The sequence below is a fragment of the Danio rerio genome, chromosome 20 (genome assembly GCF_052040795.2).
Source record: "Danio rerio strain M-AB ecotype USA chromosome 20, GRCz13ab, whole genome shotgun sequence".
Lineage (NCBI taxonomy): Eukaryota > Metazoa > Chordata > Actinopteri > Cypriniformes > Danionidae > Danio > Danio rerio.
This window is the reverse complement of record NC_141040.1, coordinates 54,165,190-54,180,000: the sequence shown is the minus strand read 5'-3', so window position 1 is coordinate 54,180,000 and position 14,811 is coordinate 54,165,190. Positions and strand designations below refer to the sequence as shown.

At 38.4% G+C, this 14,811-nt stretch overlaps 1 protein-coding gene across 3 annotated transcripts in view; it reads right to left on the bottom strand.

Moving 5' to 3' along the window:
• The window catches only part of riox1 (ribosomal oxygenase 1), a 29,470-nt gene that overhangs the window by 5,008 nt on the left and 9,651 nt on the right, over positions 1 to 14,811 (bottom strand). Inside the window, exons 7-11 of one of the 3 annotated variants that reach the window (XR_015517756.1) lie at positions 9,275 to 9,382; positions 7,960 to 7,994; positions 3,714 to 5,287; positions 2,909 to 3,644; positions 2,694 to 2,835 (exon numbers count right to left, since the gene is read on the bottom strand). Coding sequence is in view for 1 of the 3 variants with exons in the window: in NM_001089388.1 (NP_001082857.1) it covers positions 2,694 to 2,835; positions 2,909 to 3,013; positions 5,109 to 5,287; positions 7,960 to 7,994; positions 9,275 to 9,382 (569 nt within the window). In the remaining 2 variants the exon portion in view is untranslated. 3 annotated transcript variants of the gene reach the window in all.

The following is a 14,811-nucleotide window of genomic DNA, read 5'->3' as shown; positions in this document are numbered from 1 at the left end:
CTTTCATTGAACAGTAAGAATGATTAATAAATCCATATGAAACAGCCCCTTAAATGTCACGTCTCGTCTTCAGTTTTAAAAGTAAAATATTGTTTCAAAGTTTCAGTGTAAAATATTGATGGCAACAGAACTTGGGTTGCTCTACAATTATAATTTTTATTATGTCAAGACTAAAAGCAAAAAAAGTACACTCACTAAAAATACTGAAGTTTTTTTGCTCACTCAACAATTCAGACATTACAGTCTGGCTAGTTTCTGTCCTCTACTTATAAGCTAAAAAGCCAATAATGGTCTGACATTCCTGACCATTATCACCACTAAAGCCTAGAATTGGCCATCAGCATATTGTAAACCGATAGGTTCATATGTTCGTTTTCCGTTATCAAAGTAATAATTTGTTCCTTAATTTTAGTTTGTAACTTTTAAATAGTTTTAAATTCAAGATTGTATTAAATACATCAGTGTAAAACCTATAAATGGTGGAAAAACATACTCTGTAATATTAAAACCACCTGGGTCTCCACTTTTGCATGGCCTGTCTTTTTTGTTTTAACAAACTAATCTCTCAGGTTTTTCCAAACTTTTCCAAAAACTTTCCCACGGCTGTTGCAATTTATAGCCAAGAATTATTGGTCATCTGGTTATCCCTATGATCATGCATGGACGGATCATAAAGATGTTTGTACAGTCATACTTGTTTCAGACAAAATCTCTTCAAGGAGTTTCATATTCAACTCAAATGAAACGCGGCGCCGCACGAACTGTTCGCTCGAGTGTTCAAAACATTTTGTGCGCTCCGCTTGCTGAAATCATGCCGCACGCACCCAAAGCGAACCTCAAACAGCGATGATGTCACATTCGCCGCATGCACTGAGTTTAATAACAGAAAGCTGATTGGCTATTGCATGTTGGTCTCATTTGTAGTTGTAATACCGCAAATTACATTTGAACTAGTGAAATAAAGAACGACAGCACCACGAAAACTAAGCAACAACAACAAAAAAGAACTTAAATGAGCATTAGACGTAGCGTTACATGGACATTGGAAAAATAAGACCTAGAACAGCCAATTTTAGACTTTTTAAGGCCTTAAATTTCAATTTTAAAATGTTAGACTTTTTAATTACCCTGCAGAAACCCTGTTTTAAATATGTGGCTAAGAAATAGCGGTAACACTTTATAATAACTACACACTATGAATCATTTACTAAGCATTAGCGTCTATTGAATTCATTATCTGTTAAGCATTAACTCTACATTAAGAAACGTTAGTAAGCAGTTTATAACTGCAGCTACAAATGCTCTATTCTTGACTTATAAGCACCTATATAATGTGTTTAATAATTGTGTTTTCATACTTAGTTAATGATTTATTTTTCATTACTAAATTAAGTATTGTATTATTAACAAACCAGTTGTATTTAAGAGTAGTTGAGGGTTTTTAAGATAAAGATAATTCAGAATGAGTTAGTAAATGATTAATAAATTATTGAAATCCACGTTTATGTGTCTTATTATTCAGGCATATATTAATAGTTAACTAATATGTTAATAAATGCTTTATTAACTCAACTTCACGCAGTTTTGTGACCTAATCTAAAGTGAGGACTATTTATGCTTTATAAATCCCTTATAAATGATGATTAAAGGCTCAGAATCAAATGAACAATAATCTTTGCAATCTTTTCTAAAAAGTAAAATTACTGTAAAGTTTAAACGTTGCTGAATAACAGTAGTGCCAAAATACGACATAAAACTATATAAAACAACAACAATATAATAATAATGTAACAATATGATAAGATGCAATGTTTAAAGTCTGCAGTGATTTTATTTTAGATCAGCTTGCAAAGATTTATTTTTCATTTGAAGTACAGTTTCATTTGTGTATCTTTAAATGAATAGTTATTGCCATTTTTGCTGTTTAGAATTTAACTGAGCCTTTATTTGTCATTTATAAGAGATTTATAAAGCATAAATAGTCCTCACTTTAGATTAGGTCACAAAACTAGATGAAGTTGAGTTAATAAAGCATTTATTAACATACATAGTAACCATTAATATATGCCTGAATAATAAGAAATATAAACGTTGATTTCAATAGTTTATTAATCATTTACTAACTCATTATGAATGATCCTAAAAACCCTCAACTACTCCTAAATGCAAATGGGTTGTAATTAATGGGATACTTAATTTAGTGATGAAAAATAAATCATTAACCAAGTATGAAAATACAATTATAAAGCACATTTTTAAAAAGTTTGTAAGTCAAGAACAGAGAATTTGTATCTGCAGTTATAAACTGTTTACTTACGCTTGTTAATGTAGAGGTAATGCTTAACAGATAATGAATTCACTATTTGCTAATGCTTAATAAAGGATTTATAGTGTGTAGTTATTATAAAGTGTTACCAAAATAGCTGTTATCACTTTTTTTTTTTGCCAACGAAAATTTTGGCAGGGCAAGTAAAAATTTGAACGGCCAATAGAAAAAAATCCTTAGCCTTGAACCCTGGCATGCGATTTTAGTTAACGAGGTTTTGTTATATGCTTACTGTTTTGAAACATTTGTAAAAACCATTAATGGTTCTAAAAAAAATGTAATAAAAATAATTAATTTATTATTCTCCACTTGGGAACGATCTCTGTAGTACCATAAAATCCACATTAATGATCCCATCACCACTCACCAGCGGTCAGCAGAGGTGGAAGGCAGTCGTGCAGGAAGTCTTTGGCTTTCTGATCCACAGCAGCATCGACTGGAGCAAAACTGACCAGCTTCTTCATGAGGCCCTGAATGTGTGCCATGAATCGGTCTCGCCGCGGATCCTCCTGTTCATATAGTGTCAGTGTAGTCAGGAATGAGCAAACAGCGCGTGTTTGAATGAAGAACAAACACCGGTACCTTCTCAGAGTTCTGAACGCCCATATACTGCAGGTAATCGAGCGGCAGACCCTTCCTGAACTCCACATCCTCCTCCATCGCAACCTCCAGAGCGGCTGGCATCAACTGCAGATTAAATACATGTATAAATACACATATATATATGTATAATATATTATAGGCAAGGCAAGTTCGTTTATATAGCACATTACATAAACAATGGTAATTCGAAGCGAAGTATAAAAGAAACAAAAACAGATTTAAGTGTGTTAAAACAGGTTTTAAAAGAATGAAAGAAAGACATAACAGTGCCATCATTGTTAGATTTGTGTTTTTTCTTTTTGATTAAAGGTGCAGTATGCAAGTTTGACACCCAGTGGTTGAACTAGGTATTACATTCCTGCGTCAAAACACATGCAAGCGCAGGTTGCCAGATTGAGGACGAACAGGCGCATGTCTTACTACTGAACCTAAAGGCTGATTTAAACCATGTTCTAACTATAAGCAACGGCACGCGATAGAGGGGATATTTTTCATACTAAAAGGAGTTTTTGTCCTAACAAACACCTGGGGCCTCATGTACGAAGACTTGCGTGGAAATCTTACTAAAACATTGCGTACGCACAAAGCTGTAAATGTGCGTACGCAGAAAAAAATTCAGATGTATGAAACACTGCGTACGCCGAATCTCACGCATATTCTTTTGTACATCTGAATGAACGTGAAACTGAGCGCAACATGCACGAGCACAAAACCCCTCCCTGCCTCCTCCCCCGTATGAATATGCTAATGACTATGCTAATGGCAAAACCCAACGAAAAAGCACTGTCAAAAGCAAGCAAAAAGAGAAACTTTGAACAGAATGTGAATTGGACGTGCTGCTTTCGGAGGTAGACCGGAGGAAAACGGTGTTATTTGCAAGTTTGTTCTCCGGAATTAACAACAAAAGAAAAAAAAAGAGTGGGAGAGTTTAGCTGATGCGGTCAACACAGTTGGGTCTGAACATCGCACTGAGTGCATTAAAAAAAAAGAAATAGTGTGGTTTATATCTGTAAAATGTTGCAGGACGCTTAACAGTTTCAGTGGCGCTACTCGTTAGACGCATGTGATTATGAATTGATACGTTCGAGCATGTACTCGGCTTGAATCCAGCGTCTGATGAACTCTTTCTTGTTTTTTCCCCCGCTACATATCAGATTTTGCCAACTATTTATCACGAGAAAGACAAGTAGGAATCATCAATAAGTTCATATCAATAAGCATCATATTTTATTTACACATTTATTGAATAGAAATGTTTCTGATTCACGTATGCAAATTCATCTTCAGATAGTGTCTTTATAGCAATGTGCGTGCAGTAGATAGCTCAGATTACATTGGGAAAACAGGCGACTGCTGCAAATTGTGCTTTAATGTTTAGCTGGTCAAATGTATGGTATGGAAACCTTATATACCTGCTGAACCCGCTTACTTAGTTATCAAATAAAACTTGCAATGATTGTTTAAATTAGTCTGCGGGATCATTAATTTTGCTTGGATTTGACTGTTTATCGATTTCTAGCCATGTTTACATACTGTGCATATTATGGTGAGGTAGACTCTAAACTGAGGTGTTTAGCCAATCACACCTCAGAAAAGAAGGAGGGGGTTTATAAAAAAAAAACACAAAGCATTTTAGCTGGAAAAAATTGTTCATGGGTGAAGCAGTGGCGCAGTAGGTAGTGCTGTCGCCACACAGCAAGAAGGTCGCTGGTTTGAACCTCGGCTCAGTTGGCGTTTCTGTGTGGAGTTTGCATGTTCCCGTGGGATTCCTCCGGGTGCTCCGTTTTCTCCCACAGTCCAAAGACATGCGGTACAGGTGAATTGGGTAGGCTAAATTGTCCGTAGTGTATGAGTGTGTGTGTGTGGATGTTTCCCAGAGATGGGTTGTGGCTGGAAGGGCATCCGCTGCGTAAAAAACTTGCTGGATAAATTGCCGGTTCATTCTGCTGTGGCGACCCCGGATTAATAAAGGGACTAAGCCGACAAGAAAATGAATGAATGAAAATAGTTCATATTGTATGTGTGAATGCCTGTGTATGGATGTTTCCCAGTGATAGGTTGCAGCTGGAAGGGTTACCGCTGCATAAAACATATGCTGGATCAGTTGGCGACCCTAGATTAATAAAGGCACTAAGAAAATGAGAAAATGAATGAATGTATTGAGTGTGGCTGTGTGTACTTTGAGCATCAGGTCTCCCCAGCTGTTCCTCTGATAGGATGAGATGGTGATGTGCAGGGAATGAGCGTCAGGCAGACAGTCGCCCTGATGAACAAAACCACGAGGAAAATACAGCAGATCTCCAGCCTCCAGAACCACATCCATGACGGGCTCCCCGATCTCATCCTGACTGAAATTAGCTTCAGGGGACCACAAACACACATAGAGATTATTATTAAAGCAGATCTATTATGCAAAAATCACTTTTATACAGGGTTTAACCACAGTGTGTATGAGTATATCCAGCTTCTAATGGCGAAAAGTTCTTAAATCTATTTTTTATAATCATGCTCGATAAAAACAGTCTGCAGAAACACTTTGATTGACATTCTCCTTTTGTACGTGACATCAGAGGGGGAAAGCCCCGCCCACTAGTGACCATTTCTCTCTTATTAGCATAGACAGCCCTGAGTGAGAAGCAATATTCAGCGCATCGGCAGCTAACAGCCTGTCATACTGAGCAGAGCAAAGACAGTTGACGTTCTGCCACAAGATGGCGACAGAGACCGCATAATAAGTATTTATGCAGCGTTCACATCAGACACGGAAGAAGCATTAAGCGCAAGTGATTTACATGTTAAGTCAACGTAAAGACTGCCGAGATGTGCACGAATAAGATAGCATGTATGACGTGATTCGCATAAAGTGGCGCGAGTTGAGCATTTTGAGAGATTGACGCGTTTAACACGCGTATCGCACGAAATTAAGCAGACATTCGCACCGCATTAACCAGGATCAGGTGCTTGCTTTTGTAGGGGAGTGATAATGACATATCAAATGTTGTTGGTGTCCCAGGGGAAATCCTCCAGCCGACACCGGACAACAGTTCATCAATCTGGGCTCTGTTCAGTTGGAAGCACCGCTGAAAGCCTCCACCATCCAGGTATAATTTCTGGTTGATGAACTCAAAGAGCTGGGTGCACCTCTGAATGGATCTAGTGGACTCAAACAGTGTTGATTCATTTAGAGCCGTGTCTATCAGCCTTCCTAAAGCACATAAACAGCTACTCTCTCAATAAAATGTTAGCCATTTAGCAACAAAGCTACAGTCACCGGGCAGACAGAATCCATGACGTGAATTCGCATCTATTGTAAAGTGAATTTGACGTGCGAATGAAGCGGATTTGAAGAGCGAATGAAGCAAGTAAACTCAAAATGTTCACGCGTCTATTTATGCTGTTCAGCCTTATAATTTTAAAATATGAGTAAAATCAGCTGTTTTGTCATCACTTTAGACCAGGGGTGCTCAATCCTGTTCCTGGAGATCTACCTTCCTGCAGATTTCAGTTGCTACCCATATCAAACACACCTGCCTGTAATTATCACGTGGCGTTCAGGTCCTAATTAATTGGTTCAGGTGTGTTTGATATGGGTAGCAACTGAAATCTGCAGGAAGGTAGATCTCCAGGAACAGGATTGAGCACCCCTGCTTTAGACATTACGCTAGAGAATCATTCAAACACTAGCTCTAAAGTGACGTTTGTGAAGTAGCAACGCTTTCTGCTGTTCTGACCGTCAGCTGCAGATGTGAATGAATGGCTGAAGAAAGAAGTTCCTCATACAAAAGGATTTTTAGACTCTCTGTGTTTGATTTTCTTTTTTATTTACAGGATTATGTCGTCAAACTGTTGTATAAACGCAATATCACACTTGTAGCAGTGCGATATGGCTGTATAATCGTCACTGGTGGGACACTAAGGCACTGGGCCTGTGGCCTTGAGCCAAAGCACATCTCCGCATCTATTGTGAAGTGAATTTGATGTGCGACTGAAGCAGATTTGACCCGCAAATGAAGCGAGTAAACTCAAAATGTTCATACGTCTATTTGTGCGCGAATAGCCCGAATTATCTGCGCATACCGCGTCTGGTGTAAACACAGCATTCGAGGAAGAAAAACTAAGTGCAAGTTTCAAACTATAGCAGAACAAATCATTATAAAACAGGTGAGTGACATTCTAAGTCGATCTCTCTCTTTTGTATGTTGTAATGCTGTATTTATACTACAGTAATCTGGCAGTGGTAGCTTTGGCTTTTACAGGGTTAATTATTGTGATCTGATTGCAACAGAGAAATACTGGGAAATCTCTGTAGACTGATTGCATTTCATGCCGTTCAGCCTTATAATCTTAAAATGTGAGCAAAATCAGCTGTTTTGTCATCACTTTAGGCATTACGCTAGAGAATCATTCAAACACTAGCTCTAAAGTGACGTTAGTAAAGTAGCATTGGTTTCTGCTGTTCTGACACCAGCTGCAGATTTGAATGAATGGTGGAAGAAAGTAGTTCCTCACATAAAAGGTTTCTTAAGAGGGTGTTTGATTTATCTTTTTTTATACACATGATGATGCCGTTGAACTGTTGTATAAATGTAGTATCACACTCGTAGCAGTGCGATATTGCTGTATATAGCCACTGGTAAGGCACTAAGACACTCTGCCTGCAGCCTCAAGTCAACGCACGCTTCCCACCGGTGCTGATATACAGCCATATAGTGATATTGTGTTCATACTTGGTCATATATAACCAGACAATTAATCACCACAATCGCAATTATTTCTTACACAATAAATAGGAGAGTCCTAATCATGCATAATGATGCATCTTTTGCAGAAGCTGTGGATTAAAGGTAATAATACTGTAAATAATGATTAGTTTCTTGCACAGACCAAAAAGGTTTCACAATAGCAAATAAAACCGCTTCAATATTGCACATTTAATTCAAATTTTACTTCCTCATTCTATGCAGTTGCATTTGATTTATTACTGAGTAAACAAAATGTCCCAAGTGCATGACTATAAAGATTGTACTTACGACTGGACACCAGCGACAGCACTTCGTCTTCACAACTGAGGAATTAAAGAGGAGCTACAAGTTATTACTGCATCATTTCACATGGTAATGTTAATATTAAAGTTGATTTATAGTATTTTCAAATGTATGACAGCTAATGTTTAAAGGGCTTTTATTATGCATTTTTGGACATTACCTTTTACATTTAAATCAGTAGAAATAAAAGACTTAACATGGCTCAATGCATTAAGAAAGTGATACATAAAGAGTACAATTGGCAGTACAGCTGAAGCAGATGAACGCAGAATGTAAATGCAAAGCGCCACATCACAAGCATATGCTTCCGCAGAAATCTGGCGTTATGAACAAATATTTCAGGCATGAGATGAATCATATGATCATTAATTATGGTAATAATAATCTGATTATTTCTGATTACTGATGATTTTTGCATGCCCTGCTAAATACTCCATTGCTGTAAATCTCAAATTCTTTGTATAAAGATGCTGACGTGAAAAGGTAACTCCTTGATGGAACTCCAATGTTTTTTTTTCTTCATTTCATTTTTCACAATGTAATTTTCAAGTGCTGATTTATAGTTCTGCATAAAGTACACGTGTATGGTCCGACGCAGCTTTCCCTCACCATGGTTGATGTGACTACATGTCACAGCGATGCGTAGCACAAACTCTGTGATTTGTCGGCTTGGTACTGGTGACGAGCGTGGGCTATTGCCCCCCTAAAACAGGCCTAGCATCGCCCATGCTCAACGCAGAAGTATAAATCAGCCTTAAGAGTTAACCAATTTGTTTTATTTTCTCTATCCACCGTAATTTGTCGCATTTTGTAGTGGAAATTATAAATAATACAATTATCTTGTTCATTATTTTTTCATTTGTTAGATTTCTCCATTTAAAACTCTATGGAATACTCAAAAGATGGCAGCACAGTGGCTCAGCGGTTAGCACTGTCGCCTCACAGCAAGAAGGTCACTGGTTCGAGTCCCAGCTGTGTCAGTTGGCATATCTGTTTGGAGTTTGCATGTTCTCTCTGTGTTGGCGTGGGTTTCCTCTGAGTGCTCCAGTTTCCCACACAGTCCAAACACATGCGCTATAGGGGAATTGAATAAACTAAAATATACTCTAATATAAGAGTGTGTGTGTGTCTGTGTGTGTGAGAGAATAAGTGTGTATGGGTTTTTCCCAGTACTGGGTTGCAGCTGGAAGGGCATCCACTGTGTAAAACATCTGCTGGATAAGTTGGCGGTTTCTTCCACTGTGGTGACTCCTGAAAAATAAAGGGATAAGTACAATCTGACACATAACCTCTCTCTCACCGTGGGTTGTAAACTCTCCAGTGCTTTCTGCCCTCTAGTTGCACAACAAACGCCTCTATATCATCAAAATGAGGGGCAAAGCCCTGCGTCCCTGGTGGCGTCAGATACCTGAAAAACGTAAAAGGGTAAACAACAACAACAAAATACTGTGATTCCAAGAATAGAGTGATGAATAGAGCTGTGGCAAAAAAAATTTGAAAAATTGATTCAGACTTTCAAAATGCTTCTCTATTCTCTCTTGAATCGATGCTGAGCTTAGCTTTTAACAGATGGCGCTCTAAGCTAGTTTTTAACAGCAGATGGTGCTCTAGACTAGTTTTTAAACAGCGGATGGTGCTCTAGGCTAGTTTTTAACAACAGATGGCGCTTTAGGCTAGTTTTTAACAACAGATGGCGCTTTAGGCTAGTTTTTAACAACAGATGGCGCTTTAGGCTAGTTTATAACAGCAGATGGTCTTCTAGACTAGTTTTTACTGCAGATGGCGTTCTAGGCTAGTTTTGACAACAGATGGCGCTCTAGGCTAGTTTTTAACAGCAGATGGCGCTCTAGGCTAGTTTTTTTTACAGCAAATGGCGCTCTTGGCTAGTTTTTAACAGCAGATGGCGCTCTACACTAGTTTTTAACAGATGGCGCTCTAGGCTAGTTTTTAACAGCAGATGGTGCTCTAGGCTAGTTTTTAACAGCAGATGGCCCTCTAGACTAGTTTTAACAGCAGATGGCGCTTTAAGCTAGTTTTTAACAGCAGATGATGCTCAAGGCTAGTTTTTAACAGCGGATGGTGCTCTAGGCTAGTTTTTAACAGCAGATGGCACTCTAGGCTAGTTTTTAACAGCAGATGGTGCTCTAGACTAGTTTTTAAACAGCGGATGGCGCTCTAGGCTAGTTTTTAAAAGCAGATGGCCCTCTAGGCTAGTTTTTAACAGCTGATGGCGCTCTAGGCTAGTTTTTAACAGCAGATGGCGCTCTAGGCTAGTTTTTAACAGCAGATGGTGCTCTATACTAGTTTTTAACAGATGGCGCTCTAGGTTAATTTTTAACAGCAGATGGTGCTCTAGGCTAGTTTTTAACAACAGATGGTGCTCTAGGCTAGTTTTTAACAGCGGATGGCGCTCTAGGCTAGTTTTTAACAGCGGATGGCGCTCTAGGCTAGTTTTTAACAGCGAATGGCGCTCTAGGCTAGTTTTTAACAGCAGATGGCGCTATACACTAGTTTTTAACAAATGGAGCTCTAGGTTAGTTTTTAACAGCAGATGGTGCTCTAGGCTAGTTTTTAAAAGCAGATGGCCCTCTAGACTAGTTTTTAACAACAGATGGTGCTCTAGGCTAGTTTTTAACAACAGATGGCCCTCTAGACTAGTTTTTAACAGCAGATGGCGCTTTAAGCTAGTTTTTAACAGCAGATGATGCTTTAGGCTAGTTTTTAACAACGGATGGTGCTCTAGGCTAGTTTTTAACAGCAGATGGCGCTCTAGGCTAGTTTTTAACAGCAGATGGTGCTCTAGACTAGTTTTTAAAAGCAGATGGCCCTCTAGACTAGTTTTTAACAACAGATGGTGCTCTAGGCTAGTTTTTAACAGCGGATGGCGCTCTAGGCTAGTTTTTAACAGCCGATGGCGCTCTAGGCTAGTTTTTAACAGCCGATGGCGCTCTAGGCTAGTTTTTAACAGCAGATGATGCTCAAGGCTAGTTTTTAACAGCGGATGGTGCTCTAGGCTAGTTTTTAACAGCAGATGGCACTCTAGGCTAGTTTTTAACAGCAGATGGTGCTCTAGACTAGTTTTTAAACAGCGGATGGCGCTCTAGGCTAGTTTTTAAAAGCAGATGGCCCTCTAGGCTAGTTTTTAACAGCTGATGGCGCTCTAGGCTAGTTTTTAACAGCAGATGGCGCTCTAGGCTAGTTTTTAACAGCAGATGGTGCTCTATACTAGTTTTTAACAGATGGCGCTCTAGGTTAATTTTTAACAGCAGATGGTGCTCTAGGCCAGGGTATCTGCACATTTTTTAACAGAAAATTTAAGACCTTTTAAGACCTTTTTAAGTCCTCTAAAATGAAAATTTAAGACTTTACCTAAAAAAAAAAAACAGGAAAATGTTCAGTGTGAACACAGAATGATGTGGTGAAGTATGGCGGCAAATCAATGGCAATATAAATCGAGCGCAGCGGTGATGTTTGCGCGCGAGGAGAAGTGAACCGTGAGCAGATTACTTGGTTGACTTGGTTTACTTGTTATCTCTAACGCTATTGGCTACTGTGCCTTTCCGGAAGTTAGCCGGGATTGGACGCAAGTTAAAAGATCATGCCGTTAAATATATATACAATTTGCAAGTCATAATCATAAGAAACTTTCTGAGAACTTTATGAACTTTATGAGGATTCAATCTCGAGAAACAGTCAAATAATATCCAAAATAATGACTTGCATTCTTGTAACATGACTTTCTGAACCCATTTGATTTGTCCGTGCAGCACTTGTCTGGTTTGTTGTATTTTACTTCATAATTAACCACAACAGCAGTGCTCATTATTACACTTGGGGATGATCTTTCTAGGAAATATTGTCTTCAGAAGAGTTTATTTGCGTTTTAGATCTTTATAGATAATTATAATTAATTTATCTTTATAGATAATTGTTAACATTGTTTGTAATATAGATCAGTGTAAAATATATATATCTATATATATTATATATATTTTTCAATCTCATTTTTAGTTAATGATTGAATAACCTGCATATAAAGACTTCAATCAAAAATGATTAGCCCAATTAAACATAAAAAATACAGTGACAGACATTCAGATGGGTTTTTATCGCCACCTATTGAGCAACAATTTAATTTCTACAATCTTCGTTTGGCTTTACTCACTATCCATTACATCATTCCACTTCAGAGGCATACAAATACTACTTTCTATACGACAGGCCCACATCTTAAAGGTCACATATGCAGTTGAAGTCAAAATTAGTAGCCCACTTTTTTCTTGTTTTATTTCGGCAAGAATAAAAGCTGTTTTAATTTTTTAAAACCCATTTTAAGGTCCATATTATTACCCTCTTTAACCTTTTTTTTTTTTTCGAAAGTCTACAGAACAAACCATCGTTATACAATAACTTGCCCAATTACCCTGCCTAGTTAACCTAGTTAAGCCTTTAAATGTCACTTTAAGCTGTATAGAAGTGTCTTGAAGAATATCTAGTCTAATATTATTTACTGTCATCATGGCAAAGATAAAATAAATCAGTTATTAGAAATGAGTTATTAAAACTATAATGTTTAGAAATGTGTTGAAAAAAATCTTCTCTCCGTTAAATAAAAATTTGGATAAAAATAAACAGGGGGCTATTAATTCAGGCGGGCTTATAATTCTGACTTTAACTGTATAGTGGAATAACAGACTAATGGCAATATATTTACTATAAACCTTTGTACTTTATGCACTGCATGCATGTATAGCCTATTTTGTATACTATTGTCCATCCAATTTATTCTGACTTGTTCTTCACAGAAAATGAGTCAAGGACAATGAATCTTAGAAAAAAAAAAGATTTTTGTAAATTTGAACACGTTTAGTTTGAGTTCAGTTTAAATGTAGGTGCTAAACTTCATCAAATGGTTCAAAACACATTTAAAGTCTGAATTATTCGTCCTGATTTAATAGCCCATGTATATTTTCCCCAATTTCTGTTTAATGGAGAGATCTTTTGCCACATGGTATAACTCTCTCTTTCTCTCCCAAGTAATAAAGTTTGTTACAGAAATATATCTCATTATTTTGATGTCATTATATGGCATTATTATGAGATTAATTATTACAAAAAATATCTCATTATTGAAAGTAAGTCTCCACCTATTATTACTGAGAAAGTAAGTCTATGTTTCACACTGTGACATTATGATAAGATTTCCTATATAATTTTATTTAACGGGGAAACTAGCTTACCTGCGTCCAATCCCGGCTAACTTCTGGAAAGGTAGAGTAGCCAATAGCGTTAGAGATAACAAGAAAACCAAGTCCCGCCCTAGGACTCACAAAAATCTAAACTGTTTCGCGCGAGCAGAGAGAAGAACCAGCGAGCGAGCGGAGAGAACTGATCGCGCGCGCGCTGTAGGCATGACCTCGCTCGCGAGAGCGTACATCGTGCGCACAGATGATAATGTGCACGCGCGGGACTTGTTTTCTCGCGCTGGATCAGTTGACCGCACGCGTGAAGATCCCCTGTGCGCTCGCGAGCTGTAATTTTCTCGCGTGTAGACCTGTAATCTGCTCACGGTTCACTTCTCCTCACGCGCAAACATCACCGCTGCGCTCGATTTATATTGGCATTGATTTGCCGCCATAAGACGAGTCGGACATGATATTTAAGATCCCACATGAAATTTAAGACCTCCTTATGGAAAATTACAGAATTTAAGACATTTTCAGACCTTAAAAATCGAAAATTTTATTTAAGACATTTTAAGACTTTTTAAGGACCCGCGGGGACCCTGTAGGCTAGTTTTTAACAACAGATGGTGCTCTAGGCTAGTTTTTAACAGCGGATGGCGCTCTAGGCTAGTTTTTAACAGCGGATGGCGCTCTAGGCTAGTTTTTAACAGCGGATGGCGCTCTAGGCTAGTTTTTAACAGCGAATGGCGCTCTAGGCTAGTTTTTAACAGCAGATGGCGCTATACACTAGTTTTTAACAAATGGAGCTCTAGGTTAGTTTTTAACAGCAGATGGTGCTCTAGGCTAGTTTTTAAAAGCAGATGGCCCTCTAGACTAGTTTTTAACAACAGATGGTGCTCTAGGCTAGTTTTTAACAACAGATGGCCCTCTAGACTAGTTTTTAACAGCAGATGGCGCTTTAAGCTAGTTTTTAACAGCAGATGATGCTTTAGGCTAGTTTTTAACAACGGATGGTGCTCTAGGCTAGTTTTTAACAGCAGATGGCGCTCTAGGCTAGTTTTTAACAGCAGATGGTGCTCTAGACTAGTTTTTAAAAGCAGATGGCCCTCTAGACTAGTTTTTAACAACAGATGGTGCTCTAGGCTAGTTTTTAACAGCGGATGGCGCTCTAGGCTAGTTTTTAACAGCCGATGGCGCTCTAGGCTAGTTTTTAACAGCCGATGGCGCTCTAGGCTAGTTTTTAACAGCGGATGGCGCTCTAGGCTGGTTTTTAACAGCGGATGGTGCTATAGGCTAGTTTTTAACAGCATATGGCGCTCTAGGCTAGTTTTTAACAGCAGATGGCGCTCTACGCTAGTTTTTAACAGATGGCGCTCTGCACTAGTTTTTAACAGATGGCGCTCTAGGTTAGTTTTTAACAGCAGATGGCCCTCTAGACTAGTTTTTAACAGCAGATGGCGCTTTAAGCTAGTTTTTAACAGCAGATGATGCTCTAGGCTAGTTTTTAACAACGGATGGTGCTCTAGGCTAGTTTTTAACAGCAGATGGCGCTCTAGGCTAGTTTTTAACAGCAGATGGTGCTCTAGACTAGTTTTTAAAAGCAGATGGCCCTCTAGACTAGTTTTTAACAACAGATGGTGCTCTAGGCTAG